This window comes from Danio rerio, chromosome 8, assembly GCF_052040795.2.
Source record: "Danio rerio strain M-AB ecotype USA chromosome 8, GRCz13ab, whole genome shotgun sequence".
Lineage (NCBI taxonomy): Eukaryota > Metazoa > Chordata > Actinopteri > Cypriniformes > Danionidae > Danio > Danio rerio.
Genome location: NC_141028.1, coordinates 22,494,548 through 22,519,549, shown reverse-complemented (window position 1 = coordinate 22,519,549; position 25,002 = coordinate 22,494,548). Strand labels below are relative to the sequence as shown.

At 36.1% G+C, this 25,002-nt stretch overlaps 1 protein-coding gene across 32 annotated transcripts in view; it reads right to left on the bottom strand.

Annotated features, from left to right (window-relative positions):
* nfic (nuclear factor I/C) overlaps nucleotides 1–25,002 on the bottom strand; it is a 223,466-nt gene that overhangs the window by 163,241 nt on the left and 35,223 nt on the right. For 6 of the 32 annotated variants that reach the window (XM_087264530.1, XM_087264535.1, XM_087264548.1 and 3 more), the window contains exon 1: nucleotides 24,178–24,717. The exons of 21 other annotated variants lie outside the window; for them this stretch is intronic. In XM_087264530.1, coding sequence (XP_087120656.1) covers nucleotides 24,178–24,180 — 3 coding nt within the window. In that variant the 5' untranslated portion in view covers nucleotides 24,181–24,717. Of the gene's footprint in view, nucleotides 1–21,520; nucleotides 24,718–25,002 lie in introns of those variants that run through there. 5 more of the 32 variants (XM_087264524.1, XM_087264531.1, XM_087264545.1 and 2 more) reach the window with 2 other exon arrangements.

Sequence of the window (25,002 nt, the reverse complement as noted above, 5' to 3'; positions counted from 1 at the left end):
TTTATTTTAAAACTATCCATCTTCATGTCTGTCTATGTTTTCCACTAAAGTACACACTGGTATTCTAATAAACTCACCAGACCATTAGCATTTGTGCCACATTAAAATGCAACAATGGAGCAGATAAAAATATTGAATCAATGGCTTGAAAATATTTTGTTTTTAAGAAATTTTTTTTTTTTTAAAAAGCTAAAATAAATATTTTTCTAATTTATTTTTCTATGAGTGATTATATTTTAAGATTTGAACACTTTTTGTATTCAATAATACTTTTTTTTACATTAGTATTTGTAGTTTTGTATTTGGATTTGCACATTTAAAAAATGTAAAACACATTTACGAATTATGTATTATTTTTTCATGCATTATTTTGCCCTAGATTTTTTGTTGTGTATGAATGTGCAATTCCCACTTATTTCAATGATATGTATATATCACTGTTTATAGCATGGTTGCATTTGTGACTTAATAAAGTGCAACTGGTTCTAAATTACACATGTAATGATATCTTAATATCGACATATTGGTCAATACTTCACTGAATCGAGTTGAATTGAAATCACATTGCAGATTTTTTTTTTAAGTATCGACAAATATCGCAGCTCTGGCTAAGAGCTTATGGTATCATAAGACATCCAATTTACACCCCTAGCTGATAATGAATAAAATGTTTGATGGCATTAGTGGGGTTGCAATATTTATCTTATAAGATAATAACACAACTGTTCTTTTAACAATATCGGATGTGAAAGCTTTATAATCACTTTTATAAAAGGCTTATTCAAATATTACTCCTTGTCACAGTTGAAAGGGGATGAGATCTATAAAGCGATTCATTTCATAACAATCTCCTCGGCCTTCATGGACTTAAGAGGTTAGAGCCTCGGAATTAAGACACAGCCAATGAAGAAAGCCACTAAAGTAAAAGGAAACAGCTGATTTGACTTATTCCAAATCTGAGCGGTTAATTAGGAAATTATGACAGAGGTGAGGCAGGCTGTGACGGGGTCTTCAGTTCGTCTGCAGAGTCTTGGACGCTAGTTGACCAAAGCAGAGCTTCACTCGTTGTCTGTGTCTCTGTGGGTTTAATTACATTAGTTCTGTAATCGAATTTAGCTGAAGCTTCGGCTCACTCTCCGACAACAGGGTTCTAATCCTGGAGAATCCTGGGAAAATGAACTGGGTCTTTCCTTACCCTCTGAATCTAGGAATCTTTTGGTCTCAATGTGCCATGGGAGACGATCAGATCTGAATATCCCAAATCAAATTAACTCTACTTCCAAGCAGCATGCATAATTAATACACCTAAAAAGAGGCAGTTACAGATCATTTCAATTATTTAAGACTGAGAACTGAATTTCAGGCTAGCTTGCTCTCATTCAGCCTAGTTTTCAGCCTCCGGTTGGGGTGAATGGGTTAAACTCTTGTGTTTTTACTCAACGTCCTCACAAAGGAAATCCGTTAAAGAGCTGATTTGTCTGATGGACAACAGGCACATCTCAAAGAGGCTTTCAGTCAGAGCCAAAAACCATTAATTGTTCTTGTATCGACTACTTCTTCCAATTAATCCCGATTCCTGTATGCCTGTGGCTAATATGTGTCTTTGTTCTCGCTTTAGGGAGAAGAGCCCTAAAGACCGTCCTCGCTTACAGAGAAATATATCAGTTTCAGCTATTTATGTAAAATGCCACTAGCAAGAACAGCGGTTACAGCAAATAACAAAATTACTTTTGTAAACCCTCTATTCTCTGCCATTAAAATGTGCCCATTAGTCACAATGCAGGCCAATCATTAAAACGCTCCACAAATGAACAAAATAAAGCATAGTTTGTTTAAGAAAGGCTGTTTGACCTGGTTATGCCATTACATAACCGCAGACAACTTCACAGCAGTTGAACAGAATGTTCTGATTTCATTCTACAGAGAGTGTTTTGAGAAAATGCAGATGCCTATTTGGTCATGCAAAAAATGATAAAACAAGGGACCATGAAATCATAATTGCCAATACTTATTTTCAATAAATTGTGCGGCATTTATTATGAATCATTTATCTATGCTTAAAGACCTCAAACTTCATTTGAAAACATTAGGAAGTTTAACCAACAAAAACTCGAGTCAGTCACTCAGATTGAAGCTTCTTCACTGTAAACCCTAATAAGTTGAGAGACTATGACAATGTTTTGAGGAAAGTGATTTCCTGAGTTCGTTTGAGTAATGGGAAATCGACAACTCAATTAATTGACCGAATGTGGTCTCTTCATTGAAATAACTTTAAATATTTAAATACAGATAACTTAAATGTTTAAGTACAAAAAACTTAAAATGGATACTAGATTAAACTTTCAAATTGGTGTTTCGTAACATCGAATTTTCCTTCATCTAATTTTAACGAGGTGGGTCATTAGCTCAACCCCCAACTTGGAGGACCAGGAAACACACACACACACACACGGGACAATTTAGCATACCCAATTCACCTACGTCGTATGTCTTTGGACTTGTGTGGGAAAGCGAAGCACCTGGAGGAAACCCACGCCAACATGGACAGAACATGCAAACTTCACACAGAAATGCCAACTGGTCCAGCCAGGACTTGAACCAGCAACCTGACCGTCAGCACTACCCACTGCACCACCGAGGTGGTCCTGCTATTATATCAATTAAGAAAAATGTATACAAGCATTTAAACGTCTACTTACTAATTTAACTTTTCTATTTCGTCAGATGGCTTCAGGTAGTGCATCTGTCCTGTTGCGCTTCAGAAAAATTCAACATCACAAGCAAAATGACCACCGTGTGTCATATAACATATATCGACCATTCAGCGTGGTGGTCAAGGCAGAATTTCAAGCGCATCCATTTATTTTAATCAGAGGCATAGTGAATCATTTAAATTGTTAACTACAAGTTACATTGCTGCCTAATGACTAGGCCCACATGAAGTCTGCGCGCACAGAAAATAGATTTTTAGCCAATCGCTGAGTCTATTTATTTATTTGTGTAAATTTATATTTATTTTTTTTTATTATTTCAGTATAATTGACTAATATAAAAGTGTTCATTTGATTTATTTACAACACAGTTTGTAAAGTAATATTTTCTGTCTTTTTTCTGTCATTAGATATATTATATGAGACATGCTTTGTTTACCAAATAAGTGTATCTAGATGAATTTGCATTGTAAACATTAACTTAAAGTTAAAGATAGTATTTGTTATTTCATATATTTAGTTTTTAGTTACAAAAATCACACAAAAATTCTGCACATTTTTAACAAAATCATCAGCAGAAATAGCAAAAAATGTCCGCAGACTCTGTCGGACCCAACCCATGAGTAAATTAAACACACCAATTTAAGCTTTGATGGCAAAACTTGGTATTTTAAGTATTATCAAGTTCTAATAACTTAATATCTTTAGTAATGACAACAGAAGAGTTTACAGTGTTGAACTCTCTACGCCATAAAACTGAAAGATTAGCCACTCAACTACAAGGATCTTATGACTTCTTATTACTTATTAATTACAATATTACCACTTTGAGCAAAGTGTACATGTATATCGCTTACACAAGTTCTACAATAAACAACATGACATTATTTTGAAAGTTTCCCTTGACTCCAAATTGTTTATTTGCCTGCACATATGTGAAAAGTAAACGATCCACCAAAAGTCAAACCATTTTCGAGTTCAAGATGCCATTTAAACTGAATATAAGGAAGAAAAACTATCCTAACTTTTTTTTCTTGCCAACTTTACCATGCCATGCTCAGCACTAAAAATGCACCAATGGGAAGGAATGTCAAATCTCTGTAAGCCAAAATGCACCAATAGTAAAAGTACATTGTCAAAAGCACACCTACACATTTTTATTTGAATTTTGATTTAACATTGCACAAAAACATAGAATGAAATCAATATTTCACCTTAAGTTTGACTTAATATTTGACAGAAACCATGAACTTTGGAGATGAATTCTGAAAGAGCTGAACTTTGTACATATTTTGAGACTCATCACTTCTTTCTCAGGAGTGAGGTGAGAATAATTTCTGAGACATGCAGCAAGCCGGAAACTCTTTGACCTGGGCTCTGAAAGTGCATGAACTCTTGAAGTCAGTGTTTCCCCTCAGCAACAAAGACTGAGAAGAAGCCAAAATCTGCCTGACCCTTTTGTGACCTTGCAGCACTCAAAAAAACAAAACAAAAAGGTGGAATGAAGGTGAAGTGCTGTTCTCTGCACATCTCTCTCACTCACGCTTTCTTTCTTTCTCTCTCTCTCTCTCTCTCCCTCTCCTCATGGTTACATTCAATTACATAACCAGCTAGCCTGCTAATCTCCATAATCCGAGTCATGCCACAACAGGGCCCCGTACTGAGCTCAAGAACAAAGCCTGCACTAAAAATGCTCTCATCTTCCTCTCTCAAAGTCGAGGAGTGGTGAACAATGCTTCCTAGCTTTACAAAATGCCATTTCCACACCGACTGACGGTCTTCTTTCCACAGATGACATGCATCTTAAAAGAAAGAGGCTCCTTAAAAAATCTAAAGTTTCAAGCTTTTAGACAATCTGTGTTCATTCTAATCAAAAAAATCTCTAAAGGTCTGTTCTTTAAAGGGTCACGAAACACCAAAACACATTTTTTTGAGCTGTTGACAGTCGTATATGTGTCCCACACTGCTAAAAACACTATTAGAACACATATATCTCACTAAAAAGTAAAAATTGGTGGTTTTTGCGTTATTTTAAGCAAATTTGTACTTCCGGTTTGAAACAAATTTTTGAAGCTGCGTCACGGCCATGAGATCTTAGCGTGTATTCCAGCATGTTGACTGGACGTCTGTACTAGGGCATCCCGTATTACGTCTCTGAGTGTGTTGCATTCATTCATGAGTAAGGCTTGGTTCAAACCAATCAGCGCGCTCCATTATGTATGCGCTGCAACTTCATTAACATGCATGCTAGCTTTCTTAGACTGTACCTGAAACAGTCTTTAGACGGCAGAGAGACGACACACGTCGTGCTGCCAAAAGTTGTGGGAAAAGAATAAGAATTGTTTGGAGATACGGGTCGCCAGTGTTGCTTTCATAATGTGAAGGTTTTGTTTTAATTTTCCCTCTATGAGCACGCTGCTGGACTCGTGTGGATCAGTGCTCACAACGCGCGGCAGAAATGCATTTGTTTGGAACATTTTTTACTCGAGAGCATTTCTTTATCAATGGTGAGATCCGGATTTGCTGCTCGTCTCCTTTAAAAAAAAGACGCAGCTCCAGTATGTGCTGATCGTCCTGTCTACAGATTCGGTAAGTGTGTGCAATTAGTGCCCTATTTTTGTTCATTCAGATGGCAAAGTTATAGTTCGTATGGTCAGCAGTACTCTTTTAGTGTTTACAGACAGACCTTAGTTAAAATGATTTCTAAGTTACTTAGTTTACAGTACGTTAATATCACTACAATATTGAAAGATCCGCTGTAAATGCTGCTCTCTGTGTGTAGACACGTGAACACTGAAAGCAAACTTTTGCCGACCTTCGTGTTGAATTTTTGCCGCATTTTGTGACAGGATAGTCCACACACACACGGCTTTCTGACCTACGGAGTGCATCTGAATTACAGAGAAATGCTTTTTTCTCTTATACGACGTGCGGTATCAAACATTCCACCGTTATTAAACACACTGTCTCCCCTGCATGTGTGTTTGTTTTTCCTCGGTCAGAAGCGCGTGCCCAAATGGCAACTCCCATTTTTATTCAAACCCTGCCCATTTTTCCTCCCCCGACACTCCCACCCAAACAAAGCTAGACACACCCACTTTCCTGACTTTTTCATAACTAGAGGTCTGAAAACATCCTGCTGAAACAGGGGGTTTCATGGCCCTTTAAAAGAAACATGTTCATAGCTGTGGCATTTATATATGTATAGTTGAAGTCAGAATTGTTAGCTCCCCTTTGAATTGTTTTTTTTTATGCCTAAAAGATGTTTAACAGCAAGTAAATTTTCACAGTATGTCTGATAATATTTTTTCTTCTGGAGAAAGTCTTATTTTGTTTATTTCGGCTAGAATAAAAGTAGTTTTTCATTTTAATTTTATGGTCAAAATTATTAGCCCTTTTAAGCTATATATTTTTTGGATCAGTCTACAGAACAAACCATCGTTATACAATAACTTGCCAAATCACCCTAATTAACCTAGTTAAGCCTTTAAATGTCACTTTAAGCTGAATTCTAGTGTCTTAAAAAAAGTCTAGTCAAATATTATTTATTGTCATCATGGCAAAGATAAAATAAACCAGTTATTAAAAATGAGTCACTAAAACTATTATGTTGAGAAATCTGTTGAAAATATCTTCTCTCTGTAAAACAGAAATGGGGGGGGATAAACAGGGGGGCTAATAATTCAGGGGGGCTAACAATTCTGACTTCAACTGTATATACACACTTATTAATTTTTAAAGCATCGTTTAAAAAAAAAAAAAGCTAGCCAATAAGTCCATCTCAAACTTTGTTGTGAGAATCAACATTCAGAACCTATAATAGATAAAATTTTTGGAGTGGAGTCATGTGACACCGCTCTGTTAAGGCTACATTATACTTCTACAAGTCGCAAGATTTCACTACATTGACAAGGTTTTTAAGCTGCGCCAGAGACGACATATTCCATAACAATAAAATTTTTATTTACATTAAAATGTTTGTTTACAGAGCACTCAAGTTTAAAAAATGATTTATACAAGATTTGTACTGCTTATATTCTACTTTAAATATATAAATAAATAGCACTGAAAATAATTACTTTTGTTTCCAAAAGTGCAAGTTATTTATTTTCACTTTTTTATAAGAAAAAAAGGGACTTGGTTTTAGGCAATGCGTGTTTCAATTTCGGTTGTTCAGCGTTGATGTTCAATAAATAATCATAGCACATAGTGTGTGCTTCTTCAATAATTTTAAAATCAATTAATCCACTCTTCATTTAAAAAACCCTCACTTATAATATGAGCATATGTACAAAACTTGTTAAATAAATAAATTAAATAATCGTTCATTAATCGAAAGAAAGTTAAAATGTTTAATTAATGGAAATTTTGATTTTAGGTCAAATCGTTCAGTTCTACCATTGTTTTTCGATTCCAACCTGTCTCACTCCTGTTTTCAATCCCAAACTACAGAGTTTCTGGAACAAAGAATTTCAAGTTTTTTTTAGATACATTAGACATTCCGATTAAACCAGATCCTATGTTAATTACATTTGGAGTTTCCAAAAAACCTTCGAGACTCACACAGGTACAACAACTGTTAGTTTTTTTCTTTTGTCTAATTGTTAAAATGTACGTTTTATGTTCATCATTTTTTTTAAATGTGTATTGCAAGTGAATGTCTGCTAACATTTCTAATAATAAAATATGTAAACCAAAAAAAATTACCATTTACTTGAGCAAAATGTTTCCATTCATTCATCCATTCATTCATTTTCTTTTCGGCTAAGTACCTTTATTAATCTGGGGTCACCAAAGCGGAATGAACAGCCAATTTGTCCAGCACATGTTTTACACAGCCGATGTCCTTCCAGCTGCAACCCATCACTGGGAAAATCCACACACACTCATTCAAACACACACACACACACACACACACACACACACACACACACAGACACACACAGACACACACAGACACACACACACACCAGACAATTTGGCTCACCCAATTCACCTGTACCGCATGTCTTTGGACTAGTGGGGAAAACTGGAGCACCCTGAGGAAACCCACGCAAACAAAGGGAGAACATGCAAACTCCCCACAGAAACACAGACTGACCAAGTTGAGGCTTAAACCAGCGACCTTCTTGCTATGAGGTGAATGTGCTACCCACTGCACCACCACATTGACAACAAAATGTTTTCAATAATAAATACTATTCCCAATCAAAGTGATACTAAATATAAGCATACTTCAGAAACAGAAGATATTTCCTAATATAACTGTCAAATAATAATGATATTAATAATCCTTGATATTGTACACTGCACTGCATATGGTTAGCTGTGTGACATTTATCAGACACACTGTAAAAAGTACAAAAACATCAAAGTAAATGTAAGGCTTAAGCACACATCTCTTCAAGAACTCACAAAAGAAACCTCACAAATCTTATTTCTAAAGGAAAATAACTAACAAAACCAACTGACACAGGACTGGCATGTTGCTCTGGACACATGTTGCGTACAAAAGCCACTGCCCCACTTTTTGCTATGTAGCAAAACAGAGTCATATTAGGTCATAGCCAAGTGTTGACGTGTCCTCTTGCTTTCCCAGCACTGTTCTGTTTGGCTCCAATCCTAATTCATAGAGATATCTGTCTAGGCCTGTAGTGTGCAAACATACACACCCACGAACGCACACACACACATTTACATATATCTGATTCTGAAGCCTATAGTTCTGACACCTTTGATTCTTGTTTATCTGTAATATGTGTAAAGTGGGAATAAAAACGCACCTCAGACCTGAAAAGGAGGTCAAAGTGCACATCGGAATGGATCCGCCATGAGACAAAGCAAAAATTAATGGATCCGTTATGTTCTCTATCCCCTAAAGAGGTGGTGAAATCAAAAATGACAGTAACGATAACTACAAGCTAAGTGGGAACTTCAGGGCATTCGAAAGGACATTATCAGATTTGACAGAAAACATTTCACAAATCAGCAAGTCTACACTGGATTGCTGAATATATGCATATGTTCACTATATGCAAATATAGATTTTAATTTTAACAATTCAAGTTGCTGAAAAAACATATGCATGAGTTAGCAAATACCCATGACTGTTTTAAAACGGTTTAAAACCCTGTTGTTTTTTGTCAGGTATTTTTATTCAGGTATCAAATCATTTTGTTTCCTAGTACTGGGTTGCAGCTGGAAAGACATCCATTGAATAAAACATGACAGAATAGTTGGTGGTTCACAGAGATGGGAAGTAATGAAGTACAAATACTTAATCACAGCACTTAAGTAAATTTTTTTTTGGTATCTGTATTTTACTCTTACACTTTTTAATTTTTTTGAAAACTTTTTTATTTTTACTCCTTACATTTGTACACTTATATCAGTACTTTCTTCTCCTTGAATTTCTAAATCAGGCTCGTTACTTTTGTTTTCATGCATTGGTTGGTGCGATCTATATTATTTCTTGTCAGTGCCCATTTTGAGCGCCTTTTTTGGTGCAATGACAAAAAAGACTGACAGCACGTCTGCGCGCTGGAGCGTGTGGCTTTTTCATCCAAGGCTATCACGCGCCTTATGTTGGCTAGTTTATGAAAATTAGGTTACTATGAGAAAGCCAAGATGACTATGCAGATGAGACAGAGGAATACAGCGAATTTTAAATGACTGATGCTGCCCTGTTTGCACGGCAATAAGACACAATTTGCTTGATCAGATCACAGCAAAACAAGATCACAGGTAAACAAGAGAGCAAAAGAGACACTTTCCGGTTCCAAAATATATCATGTAACTTTCTCTGGTCCTTAAATCTAATACCGCTTTTTTAAAGATTTGTACATTTAGTTCTAAAACAATCAAATACTTTATAAAAACTTTATGCATTAAGATTTATTGGTAACACTTTACAATAAGGTGCATTAGTTAATGCATTTACTAACATGAACTAATCATGAACAGCACATGGACAGCATTTATTAATCCTAATTGAACATTTACTAATGCATTATTAACATCCAAGGTCATGCTTGTTAACATTAGTTAATGCACCATGAGTTAACATGAACTAACAATGAACTGCTGTAATTTCATTAACTAACGTTAACTAACATGAACAAATACAGTAGTAAATGTATTGTTCATTGTTTGTTCATGTTAGTAAATGCATTAATTAACATTAGCTAATGAACCTTATTGTAAAGTGTGACCGATTTATTTCCTTTATTTCTAATGAGTTCATATTTCCTGATAGTTTTTTTTTTATATAGATTTTTTTGTGAATATATGATTTTACATATAGGATATTAATCTTCGATTCTTTTTTTAACAAATGTTTTACAATACCAAAAGTAAATATCCACAATACCCTGAAAAAACACACTAAAATAACAGACTATGTATGAGAACTGCTAAAGCAAAAAATAAAAAATAATTATATATATATATATATATATATATATATAGTTTGCAGTCGAATATGATAAGTATTTATTTTATCAAAAGAACATATTTTTTCAATATATTCAATAAAAAAATTTAATATTACATTTTAAAAATTCAACATATTTTGGACAGAATTCATTGTAAAATGTAAATCAATATTTATAAGATACACAGGCCTACAGATTTATTTTTAGTGTATGAACATTCTGCAAACGGCAGCTATTGTTTTTGATCCGACAGCTGCAAAACTACATGATAAACGCGATGAGCTTGAGTTAGGATGATGATACATGGTAGGAAAGCGGATATTTACCTTGTAAAATTAAAACATGTAGTAATGAATACTTTTTCCTTAAGTACATATTTCAGGCCGTACTTCTTTGCTCTTACTTACAAAAGTGTAATTAGTACTTCAACTTTTACCGGAGTCATTTGAAACATGCGTATCTGTACAGGTGCTTCTACTTGAGTAAAGGTTGTGTGTACTTTTCCCATCTCTAGTAGTTAATTCCACTGTGCCGACCAATGATAAATAAGGGACAAAGGAAAATGAGGAAATTTGGAGCAAATACCTAACCTATTTAAAAAGTATAATATTGTTAATACATGTAAATAAGAAAAATAATAGCAGCATTATACACTGAAAAGGCAAAACATTATGAACAGTCGAACAGTCACACTAGAAGTGAACATCGTTGATCATCTCCTAACAAGGCCATGTATTAAGGTATGGATATATTAGATGGTAAGCAAACAATCAGTTCTTGTAATTGATGTGTTAGGTACAAGAGAAGGCAGCTATTCAAATCTGAGTGACTCTGATAAGGGTAAGCGTTTTTATGGTGAGGTGACTCGGTCAGAGTATCTCTGAAATGGCAAGGCTTGTGGGTTAATCCTGGTCAGCAGTGGTGAGAATTTACCAGCAGTAGTTCAAGGATAACAAACTACAAAGCAGCAATGTTGAGATCTCCAGACTCACTAATGCATAAAAGGGCAGCAAAGATTACTGTATGAGGTCTGGTCTGACCTAAGAGAAGGTTACTGTGGCTAAGGTCAGACAAAATTGTAATTAAGGTTATGAGAGGAAAGTGTCATGACAGATAAGCTATTGCACTCTAAGGCTGTGCAGCCAGACATCGACCAATCAGAGTGCCTGATGACCCCTGTCCACCATTCAAAACATCTATACAGTATGCGAGTTTGGGAAATGCACCTTGAAGCAATAGAAGAAGGATGGAAAATGGAAAAAGGTTTCATATTAAATAAATTCCAGTATGCCCATTAAAAAAGTCATATGACTGTTTTAACAAATCACGTGATAAAATGGTTGCAATGGGATGGACGGCATTAATAGAGAAACCAGCGGACTGACCACACTGCATATGTCAAAGTTTTCATTTCTCCACAACTGTCTTGAGTCGGGCTGCACGATATTGAAAAATCTGATATTGGGATATCTTATTTTTCTGTGATATATATCGCGATATGAATACAGTTTTACAAGATGGTTTAAATGGCACTATTTGATGGTTTTCTGGTTTTCAGAAATTGAATAATCACAATGCAATAAAAACCTTTCGTATTTTGCTTTGTCCCGTTTCTAGTCCAAATATCAAAAAAAAAAAAATCTTAGATCAAGTAGAAATACTGTTTTGTTTTCAACTTGAGAAGAGAAATAAGTTAAAGTTAAGCATTTTCTTTAAAACAAGTGAAATGATTTGCCGGTGGGGTAAGTAAAATAATCTTTTTTCGCTTTGAAATGAAGACATTTAGTCTAGAAACAAGACAAAAATTCTAAGTAAACAAAAAAATATTTTTTTACACTGTAAAACCCAACAGTCAACTTTATCAAATCAAATGAGTGTAGTTAACTGAAATGTGACGTAAAGTTAATTCTACTCATTTGAAAAGAGTTTTGAACTCAGTGTTGAAGGTAATGGGTTAATTAAATACCTCATTACTTCAACTTAAATAAAGTAAGTTCACAGTACTCATTAGGATTAGTTTTTGAACCTAAATGGTTTGTCCTCAAACGGTTTGAGTTACCTTAACTTTTGGGTTTTACAGTGTAGCTACTGGTCTCTTTCAGCTACATTGCACATAATATTCATGAATGGATTAAAGAAGATGTTTAATGTCTAATTTCCCAAGATCTCACGGTAATGATAGATGGTTAAGAAATGTTGCTCGTCTACTTTCCTTTTGAGAATGTGCTAGAAAAATTGATCAGGATCTATTAGGTCCTGTAAGTCTCACTTGGTTGCCCTTTGATGGCATCATTGTCCAATGCGGCCCAACAACTTTACTTTAAAAAATGCTGCATCTTCAGTCCAATTCATAGCAGCTTCACCTTACAACCTAAAGGATTTGAAAAATGTTCTGTTGGTGCCAGGTGCCACAGGACACATTCAGAAGGATCCATGCCTGAAGTTGGTCAGTGCTGTTTTGGCATCATGTGGAGGGCATGACATTTTAGCCCTTACTGTCCATCAGAACATCTGCCCTTTGCTTGCCAATCCTCCCATCCACCACTAATACAAAAGCGTTCTTTCTCTTTTGTCCTTCCTCGAAATGATCCCATGCAGCTACATTCTTTTCTCCAACGCAGCCCTCAGACCATGATGAAGTGTTGCTCTGGTCCGTTTTAAAGCAGCTCCTGCCCTTTATCAAAATAACAAATTGATGTCACTGCGTCCCAAAGTGCAAGAGCGGGAAATAATTTACCTATGATTTGACTTTAATATTTCTTTGTTGGAGAAGCACAAAGATTTTAACTCATATCTGGGCTGCGTGCCTAGAACATGATTCTAGGTCCAGAGAGGGTGATAAAGAGAGAGAGACTTTCCAATGTTGCCAATGCCACAGAGTCCAGCAGGCTATTCAAATAGCTTTCTTCATCTATCCGTCTTTCTCTGTCTTGTTTCTGGACACCGGGAGCTTTTCTCAGCGCTGACAGCCATTTATGAACTTGAACAGTGTAATTCCCCGCATAAAAACGCTCTTTCACTTTAGAATCACAAACAGTTTCTCATGTTTTGTCACATTGAGAAACTTTATCTCACAGAATCACACATGCAGTTTTAGCAGCTTTCAGCGCTGAGGTGAGGCGATGGTGGTTTAACAAGGAGCGTAATTGAGAACGCAAGAATGCCACAAGTTTCATTCTATTTCAAGTACCAGAAAAACAAAATTAAATGCATCGCCACAGGTCATTATTCAATCGCATGTCAGCGAAACAATGAACAATGCGTCAGAACCCCAGCGGCATACCTTAAGGAGTCTGTTTGCATGGCTTTCTTAATATATCAGGATCGGGATCATCCCTTTTTCAGCAGAAGGTGTCTTAACCTGCCTCTAGGAGTGAGGGGGCGGACGAATGAATCAGAGCTGTCAATATGAGAGACATTCGTGCACGTGCAGTGATAAACATTCTCATTATTGTCTTGGCTAAGAACTTGAAAGCCCATCAGGGAGGATCCATCAACTCCCTGTAAAATAACACAACAGATTCTGTCGTCTACCGCCCCCTCAGCCCACCACTAACACATATTAATTAACAACAGCTATATGCTCAATCTCCAAAGAGAGCTCTGTTCGATCGGAATCAAATCTTTTAGATATTAGAGATGGGAAAGGAACGAGATCTAAAAGCCTATCTCTTGTCTACACTAGGCCACAGGGGTCCTGGACTTTGCATTCTATGCACAAAAAGAAAAAAAAAGGAAAAAAAAAACAAGTTGCTTATCTTGCAGTATTAGAGAGTCTCCATTACACCACAAGATCTGTGGCATCTTCCTCCAGCTGCGGTTCTCACACACACACACACAAACACACACACACACACACACACACACACACACACACACACACACACACACACACACATATATATATAAACACACACTTATAGGAGTGCAAGAGGGCGAAGGCTTGCTCAACGACCCTTTTAAAGCATTTGCAACACAGAAGATCCTCTTGATGGATTACGGTTCATGAGGAATGCATCCAGAGAGATGTGTCTTTGTGCCTCCATTCAACATGAATTAAAGTTGTGAAACGTGAGGCCTGACACATTACACTGAATAATATTTACACCAGGCCAACATTTTGCCACACGTGCCAATGGTAAGTAAATTTACTGGTTATAAATATGTTTTAACAGCCATAAAAATATGCATTATTATTTTACTTTCATTATTACAAATATTTGATTTATTAGTGATAAATAAATAAAAACAAATAAACAATAAATAAATAATAAAAAAACGACAATATTTTAACTGTAAATTATTTGTGAATATTTGTAATAATTATAATTATTATTATAACAGCTTTAATTGTTATTACTGGATGCAGCAAATTAAAGCGTCAATTTTTTTTGCCTCATTTAAATTTCAAATGAATATAAGCGCTTGCTGAGATGGTCTTTATTTCTATCATTAATTGCAAACCATGCCTTTTGAGACACTGAAAATACTGTTATTGTGGGATCCTGTGGGATCCAGGATCACCTTGCTGCAATCTTTATAATTACAAATCAGTCTTTGTGATTTGATAATCACATTTTACCATATTACATTCTCAGTCATATGTTGTATTATTATTACTATAGCTTCAATTGTTGTTACTTGATGCAGCCAATTATAATATCATCATTTATTCTTTTTCTTTCAAACGTAAGACTAAATAACTTTTATTTTGTCTCTTTTTGCTGAAAAGTTATAAATAAAAATACTGTTATTGTGGGATCCTAAGATGAAATGCTGCAATCATTATAATTACAAAGTAGTCTTTGTGATTTGATTATGACATTTTACCATATTGCATTCTCAGCCATTAGTAGAATAAAAAAAGGTACTGGGCCAACTGGTAAGTTTCATACACTCAAATTTGGCACATTCAGCACTTGAATATTTAATACATTTTAATTTTACTTCTTGTTAACTCCAATTTCTGAAGACTTACAATACAAAATGTGAATGTTGAAAATCCAATGTGGAAAAACAAAAAAAAAATGTCCTCAAGTAAATGATACACACGTCTGGACAGTAAAAGCATTTGTTTGAACATTTCTAAACCAAAAAAAATGCAGCAAAAAAAAACATTTGTTCTGCAAGAGAGAATAAACATATCACCTGGTCAGCCAATTTTACATAACTGAAATACAATCAAAAAGTGCAAGTCTATCCATTCGCAATTTATTTGCATACACTGTCCCAAACAAGAGCTGTGTTCCAACAGCAGCTCTGGAGAGAATCGGAGAGGTGTATATCAGACACAGCGAGCTGCCTGTAGCACTGGTGCAGCATCGAAGGCCAAAGAAAACCTGCATTTGTTCAGTCTCAAATAACAAGTATGTTTTAGATTTAGTATTTTGGATTGCTAATATTATATTTATAATATTTTGAAATATTAGTCTAATTTATTAATTGTGCATATATATTTATAAATATATATATATATATGAATATGTATGTATAAATATATGTATGTATAAATATATATGCGCAATTAATAAATTAGACTAATATTTTATTACATAATATATATTTTCGTATTTTTAGAGGTTTACAGTTAAAGTCTATTAAAGAAAAAATACATTAAGTCAAAATTATTAGTCCCTTTAAGCTATATTTTTTCGATAGACTACAGAGACCATCATTATACAATAATATGCCTAATTACCCTAACCTGCCTAATTAGACTAATTAACCTAGTTAAGCCTTTAAATGTCACTTCAAGCAGTAAAGAAGTGTCTTGAAAAATGTCTAGTAAATTATTATTTACTGTCACCATAGCAAAGATAAAATAAATCAGTTATTAGAAATAAGTTATTAAAACTATTATGTTTAGAAATGTGCTGAAAAAATCTTCTCTATTAAACAGACATTGTGGAAAAAATAAACATAATAATAATTATAATATATTAATAGTTCTGACTTAAACTGTATATAGTTGAAATATATTTTTTTAGAGCAGACTACTCTAGAGAACAACTTTAATCTACAATATCAAAATAAAACGTATCCCTATAGTTCGGATAGTAATAGATATAAGCAAAAAAAAAAGAAAAAGAAATCAAGTGTCAGGCTTGTGGCAAAAATCAAATCCGGCTATAGCAAATGTGTGACTGGAAAAGCTCCGCCACAGTAGTGAAGAAGCAGAGGTAGATTTAGAGATCTTTTAAATAAACAGCCCGCTGCACCCTGCCACGCCAGCACTGCTCGTCTTGATCGCTTTCCAGTTGGAAACCTCTCTTAAAGCCTTCCCAGCAGAGCCGACTCTGCCAAGAGCGGAGGTTCTTCTCAAAATGACCTACTACTGTGACTTCAAACCCCGGGGCAGAAGACGAAAACTCTCTCCCTGCTGGAGAAAAAAGCAGCCAATCTGCCAGCATCTAAGCTTATAACATTACAGAATCTACATATATAAAATACAGACTTAAACATCTGCAGAAGCTACCAACAATTATTGAGGTACTTGCAGAACAAAAATGTATTTCATCGACGCACGCTTGATTAAGCGATTCCAGAGGTCTGAGCTGTTTTTCGTAAGCCTCATTTAAAAAAAACGAGACTCCAGAGGGCGATTCAGCCACTCGCTGAACCACATCTCATCTAGAAAACAACAAAAATAAACGTCTCCTCTGCTGTAATACACTGGCATAGAAGAGAGCGAGAGAGAAGCTGCGGGCTCAGGTGGAATCCAAACACATCTTCATAGAGTAAATATTTAGGGTTGCTCACCATTCTCCCCGCAGAGGAACCCGGGTGTGATATGAAACGCAGCCAACCTTCCACAGACATCTCCAGCCCTGGCCACATGAAGTCCTCCACTCATGCCAAAAGCTCGGGCCTTTATAACTGAGGCAACTCTTTGTGCCCGATCCCCTCCTCTCCTCTCCCCTCCCCGAAAAAAATCTCCTCCATGTCCCCTAATGAATATCAGCCACTAGGATCGACACATGAAAGCTAATGCTCCACTTAAGATTCTGACCCTTTTTTCTCGAAACGTTCCCTGACACGAATAAGCAGCCGAATGTCTTAAAAAGTTGCCATAAATGCAGGCTGAGAGGAGAGCGGGTGATCAAAAAAGCTTAATTAATCTGTTAACGGGCACATTGGGAGTTGGCGTGTTGAGATGAGACCATGACTATGCCACTCAGGGCTGTCAGACCAAAGTGGGGCATGCATTTCTGAGCCGAGCGAAAGAGCAAACACTCTCCTGACAAAAAAAAAAAAAAAAAGAACTCTGGCGGGCATGCACATACACAAAAAGAGGACCAGTGGATTACACCGCGGGGGTGTTCTGGCCCGTTTGAGAGCCCAGTAGCGGCACTTCAAAACACAAAGTGCCCGACCATGGAGAGGGGTGGAGAACATTTCAGTGCTTATTACATCAGTTAAACCAGCTACCCATGCACAGCTAAAAATGATGAGCAAAACTTCATACTTGAAATAAAAAACACCTCGAAACATCATTTTAAACCCAATTGGAACAAAAGGGCTCTGGAATATTTAGCATGGAAATACGAGAATGAAAACGCCAGCTCTCAATACCAGCATGATTTCAGATGTCATGGTGTTTTGTCGGTCAGCGCAGTGTCTCCGAGAGACTCGCCGCTCGGATCGGCCCTCCTCTCCTGTCCCGGGGGGGACTAATTGCGGCTCTAACGGAATGAATCGATGAGGAATGGGGGCAGGACAGCATGTTGCCAGCTCGGAGGGAATAGAGCCTCTCAGATCTCCCACTGAAACTACTCTACGCTGTTGGCAAATATGCTCCAAACTGGGTCTGTCCAAACCAAACACATTTGATCAGCGAGTATCTGGATTAACGCAAATATGAAGGAAAAGAAAATAGGCACAAAAATCTATTCGTTGCTTGGACAAAATCATGTCAGCTAAATTAATTACTGATTGGTTCATGAATTTGTCTCAGTTTCACAATGACCTACAATATGATTTTTTATTTTATTTTATTAATTACACACAGGTAAGTGTTTTAAAGTTGTTGTTGTTGTGGTTTTAAAAAGATTAACATTTATAAATTGGACAGATTAACAAATCTTTTTTATTTGCTGGACTAAAAATCTGCATTTTCAAACTAAATAACGATTTATAAACTCTACAAGTGTTAAAACACTGGTATTGTGTTTTGTCTTGTCTAAAACATACTATAAAGACATCTAAATACATGGCACCTTTCTGTTATTTTATGTAAGATACTCTAAATAACAACATTGTTATTATAATTTGCAAAAAATGTCATCAGTAGGTCACAGAAGAAAAAAAAATAGTTTTAACTATCAATCTTTCAAAAGGTCTAAAAGTTTTAGACCTGTATATATATATATATATATATATATATATATATATATATATATATATATATATATATATATATATATATATATATATATATATATATATATATATATAAAGGATTCAAGTAAATTACAATTTATTACAGGAAAAGGGCTGATGTCTGGTAAGTCCATGTTGTTCTTTCCAGAATGCTTCAGTTTTTATTTCTTTTTAAGTGACTGATGTGTACCATTGAGCAGACTAAAAATACAGCAGCAACCAACTTTTTACAACATCCTATTAATTGCACATTTAAAAAGTAAGAAAACAGTTAAAACCACAGTAATGAAAGCAAATATGAAGCGATATCAGCCTAAATCTTGGTGTACTGTAATTTTATGTATTCTACAACTAATAAATTAGTTTTACCAAAGAATACAATCATACCAACACTGTCTTATTATATGACAATTATTATATATATAATAAAAATAACAATAATGCAAAACAAAAACAGCAAAGAATACTACTTATACAAACACTGTAAAAAAATCCTGAGTTCAACACAATTCGTGTGAGGATATGAAGGAATTAAGTTAACTCATTAGTTTTTTCACAAATATAAGTGGATTGAACATAAACGAAGTAAGTTGTCCCAAAAAACTAAACAATTATGTTGTTTCAGCTCAATCTAAATAAGTTACTTGAAAAAAACAGCAAACGTCTTTTTTGAGTGTATATAAACATGCATATTTCCTGTGCGCAAAATTTATCTAGAAATGTCTGAATTTCTGCAGTGCCGTACACAATGCTGTAGTGCTGTAAACATCAATATACTATACCATATATATATATATATATATATATATATATATATATATATATATATATATATATATATATATATATATATGTATATATATATATATATATATATATATATTTCTTCACCAGTTCTAAACTATTAGGCAGTTGCTGCTCACTGCAAACAGAATTGTGATAATGACTGCATATGAAACAGACTGGGAGCTTCAGTGTGTGTACAGCGAAGCTCCGAGTGAAAGGCCCCTCTGGCTGCCAGCGGGACTGCGGTGAAGTCTGGCACACGCCTCATCTGTCCCTCTCACTCTCTCCCTCTCAGCCCAACACACTCACTCAGACCACGGCCAGAACCTCTGTGTGCATGCTGTGAGTCTCCCTCCAACGCTGCAGGCTCCTACATTACATTATCCTACCAGCAACAGCACTGAGAGAGAGGCAATGGACATGCCGAGCGCTTACTAACAAACCCAAAGGCCTCCAAACTGCTGGCGCAGTGATCTAAACCACAACAGATTATTCCATTCCTAAATATTTATTGCAACCTGCCGATCAACTGTGTTTAGTGTTTAAGTCATGCTAACTATTAAGATTTTACTTTTTCTTATTACATTTGTACTCTCAGGTTTACTAATGAGTTTATGAATGCATAACTGTAATACAAGTTTCTGTCACACAGAATCAAAAAACACTGTGTGCACTGAAACAGAGCCCCATCTAATTTTTGTTTAATAATAAATTCAAGCGCTGCAGGGTGAGGCGTGTATTTGTGCCGTTACCTGTTTAAACACATTCATAAGAGCTCAAAAGTACAATACATATTTGTGGGACTCAAAAGCCCAAATCCTAAAGGCTTCCTTAGCATTTATTTAAATAAAAGTTTGGTATGAGATATGAGTCGAATTATACCACAAGATAAACTATATACAAAAGTTTGACCTTCATAAACATGGCTGCAATTTACATATTTTCAATGTCCAATTGACAGGTATAATGGACTGTCATTACGGCTGTCAGTAAGTGAGGGCGTTTTTCAATTCAAAAATAGGGAACAACTTTCTAATCAAATATCCAAAAAAAAAATTAATCTTCGTTTTGTTACAACTGCGAACTCTCTACACAATTTAATCTGTTTTACTTTAATATTTTCTATCATTATCAATAAGTTTCAAAGAGAAAATCAATGTGTAATTCAAAATGGACCAAAGCAAAAATATTCACTATAGCTGCAACTTTTTCACCAAAGTCAAGGTCAAAGCAATCATCGGCCATCTAAAATCCTAGTGACTCGGGTTAATATATACAGTAGGGCAATTTGAGACAGTAAAGTGACCTTAAAAACCCTCTGTGACTGTATCAATTCAGACTGCTGACAAAATACTTTTCAAATACTATCGCATTTGCTTAACACCCGAGCACTATCGCATTGCATAGAAATATTTCAATAAAATTTGATCTTATTGACTGAAGTAAATGGAAATAAATCAAACAAATTAATATAAATTGCAGCAAAAAAGCTGGTGTCAGTGTTGTTGCTTAGAATGCTTTAGTTTTATTTCTTTTTAAGTGACTGGCTGTATAAAACTGAGCAGACTAAAAAAATACTTTAATAAGCAACTTTTTTGGCTCTATCATATTAATCTCAAACTTTAAAAGCACACAAGAAACCACAGAAATGAAGCCAGGTTTGAATTTATATCATCCTAATTATCTTTCAAAGTTACATAAACATATATTTTATAATAAATAGAATCATCAGGTTTTACAGATAATATAAACATAAGTCAACTTATGCACAGTGCTTCGGTGTTTATATATTTTCTCCAGTTAAGGGAAACTATAAAACAATAAACTTAACCATAAATAATACAAAGCCAAATGTTTAAAATTAACAAGTTTCATTTACCTCAACTGTGACCAACTTTCCCCTCTAATTTATGATTTAAAGCAGCTGATGATTATTCACTGAAATGCCAACTCTATACTGTACATAAACTCCAGCTTAAACACAACGATAAACAACGACTCGTGTTACCTCGTCAAATTGATTTGCCACTGTTGTACAACTTCAATAATTGAAAACATAACAATATAGACATGGATAAACAGTTTAGTGCTGTATGAATGGATGGTAAACAGGCAAAGAGAAGCACAGAGCACATCCCGCCCTTTATGAACTGAAATCTCGTCGCGCGATCAGGAGCAATTCGTTCAGAAAGACACAAATAAGCACTTTACCTGAGTTAGACAGAGAGGAGAATACATCATGTTGAAAGGGGAGCGCGTGACTTGAAATGTGGCAAAACACCGACAAGTTAGTGGATCATTTTTCACAGTTAATCATGGTAAGCCTCATCATGATTAACACTTCCACCGCCGTCACTTCTGACTTCCACTTCGACTCCGTTAAATCAAGGGTCGCCCGGCAAAAGCGAACGCGCAAACGGTGTACACGCTTGAAACCAAACTTTGCATGCAGGAAAACGCGTGGGGTGCTGCAATCTGTTCCATTTAGGAAATGGTGGGAGAAAGAATCAAAGAAAGAGAAAATGAAAAAGAGGGAGGAATGAAATGACGTTATGAAAATAGCCCATCCCAAAGAAAGTACTTGAAGGAGCAAGAGAGGCTAACTGTGGTTTCCACTGTCCAGGGGTATCCGTTAAGTCCGTGAAATTAACCCCAAAAAGTTATTTGCCACGGTTTCTGGAGCTCATATGGTGCGAAAGAAAGTGGCAATCGACTTTCTCCCCTGTTCGCCAGTGCGCACGCACCGCTCTTCCCTCTCGCGCTGATCCAGCTCGGACGCAGGAACGTTGTGCGCGCTTCACCCGCGCGCGTATTCCAAACTATTTCACTGCAACACGCACTGCTAAAGTGGCGATTAGAGCCAGGCTCGCGCGGACATTGCGTCACAGAGAACGCACATGCATGCATCCATTCATGACAAAGTGTTCGAGGCTTATCGCTTCATGTGAGGTGAGTGGATAAAAAAAACAGCGCGCGTAAATTCCATAAAAAATACCTGATAAGGCAATACCTTTATTACTTTACACAGGGGTGAGCATTTTCAATTCAAAAACTAGATTTACATGTCACCATGACACATAAATCCATAAAACTGTAATTATGACTATAATATATAGGATGAAATCAATGCATTTTAGCGCGCGCGTCTTTGAACGAGCCTTTTTTTCTTTTTATTATAGTTTGAGAGCCACAAACTTTTTATAAGTCACTGCAAGACTAACATGGCACTTCGCTGCAGATATATTCACTTAAAAGTTATCTATTAGCCTAGCTAGTAACGAAAAGGCATAGCTTGCCAAATCAAAAACTCAAAGGTGTACTTTTGAAGTTTCATAAATCTAACTTTTGCACAAATTATTAGATAGGAGATCAAATAAATTAAAATAAGCGTCCACTGACTTACATGAAAGTGTAAAACAAGACAGGCTATTGAAACGAAAAGTGTAAACACCACCTGTTATTTCTGTTGAATATGCACTGGGCGCACTGTGGACGACCAGGGAGAGAGCTGTCTATCACACACTCCCGACGTCTCAAAATTACAGAATTACGCCAATAATTACCAATCCTGTCATATCCAGAATTATCATAATTTATACTAAACTTATTCTGAAACTGTCACGTATTTTGGGGTCAGGTTCATGCGTGTATTATTTTTAATATATGAACAGTACAATAGCCTATACATGAGCATAAAAACTATTAGCCTAAAATAAATCAACAAATCAATAATTTTTTTTACTCTAAAAAAAGAAATTATTAAACACTCTGTTATTAACCTGGAAACTAAAGAGGGAGAGAAAAACGTATACTTCCTGAAAGTTTACATAAACTTAAAACATCCCTCCAGAGAGCAAATTTGAGTATACATTTTAGGATTATCGTAATTAGTCTGTGTTAACACGCGTAAATTATCATGCAACAGTAGTGAGTAATATAGTTATTAAGTCTCTTGTTGAATGCCTTCCCTTAAAGGGCAAACGAGCCATTTCTTACCCATACAAAAAAGTTCCATGACAGCATTACTCTATGTTATTATGCACACTAAGATTTATGACATATCTTTCATGCGGCATCGTATTTAGCCTACTTCAGATTACTTGCAAGCGTGTGGTACAGTGCAAACGCTCCAAAAACATGGAAGTAACCTAGTATAATAGTGCAACATAGTTTCAAACATATGCTTGGCTAAAGGTTGCTTTATCTGTCTAGCACAGCTCATTTCCGACACTGCTACTTTTTTTTATTTACAAGACAAGTTTGCTAGTGTTACTCGAACATGACATGTCCCTGCAGTTTAAAAAGCTCTTTCTGAAACATTGCCGAACTCCCGGTTGTGTCTACCGCGCACTATCTAAGAGTTCTGCCGGGGAGGGAGCGCCTCTGCCGGTGTAGATGTCAAATTCATGCCGGCGAGCCTGCGGCCATTTTCTGCTGAGCAAACTCTACTGTCGGGCTTCTGGCTTTAAACTTCAACTTGGCCTTCGGAGTCCCGTGGTTAGCACACAGACACACCGACACACACCCTTTCCCCTTCGACTGTCACAGAACTAATAACTTTCATTAGGAGAGAAAAAGCAAATCGCGGGGTCGCTATCTTATCCATTGCGCCTCTCAACAGCGAGAATAACACGCCAGCATTTGTAAGCCTTTCCCACAAAATCTTACGTTTGGCCGAAAACCAACGAGAAAAAGGAGTAACCGGCTGGTAAGAGAGAAAGCAAGGGGGGAAAACCGAAACACGGCGCCTGTGTGTTGATGATGATGATGAGGATGATCTCATTTGACTTTAAGAGTGCACAACTCGTGATCTGCCTTGTCTTTTGGAGCAACGACACAATAATGATGAAACTGATTTGTTAACGTACCATTTCGAAGCGAAACTGCCAACCTCCCCCCCAAAAAAGTTACAGCTTTAGAGGCTTTTGTAGTTCTGCGGTTCAGCGCTTGGTCATCTCGTCGGGTGCTTTTATAACTCCGTATCCATTTATCTTCGCAAAGAAGTAATCCGTGCTCCTCGGATGGGAGGAATAAACCCGGACACTGACCAAAACACAAAACGTCCCACGCGAAGTCTTCGAGGCTCGTCCAATCCGAAATCCTCGCTACAAGGTACAGAAGGGCAAAATAAAGATTTTACAGTAGCCTAATGCACGGCTTGCTGCAGAGAGTGCACTGGCTGAAGGTGCTGGCGGTTGTTTTGGTCGTGTATCTTTAATTTACAGTGCTGAATCGTCGGTCTCATAGCTTTTGCAGCATTGCACATGCAGCGCGCATAGATGTCCTTGTGTACAGACAGGAATCAATGCCTCGTCTGTTCTTTTGTTTCTTACAACACGAATGGCAACACAGACGGTGTTCTGAGCTCCATACACACATCTTTCAGTCCTCGCGGAGAAGGAATTGATGAAATACGGGGGTGGCGTGAGTGTGTGTGTCAGTGCGTGTGTGTATGTGCGTGTGTGTGTGCAGTGGAGCCACTCGTTTAGAAGAACTGCACTTGATGGCGTAGTTTGTACTGTATATAATACTTTATATATGGGTCAGCGACTCTAAGCTCGTTTTTGTCAGAATAAAATAATTCAGAAATATACAAAAATACTATATTTCTTAAATTTCTATTAATACATATATTTAATGACCAAGTCTTGAATTTCTGTTCTGGTCAAATGTAGCAAGTACAAATATATATT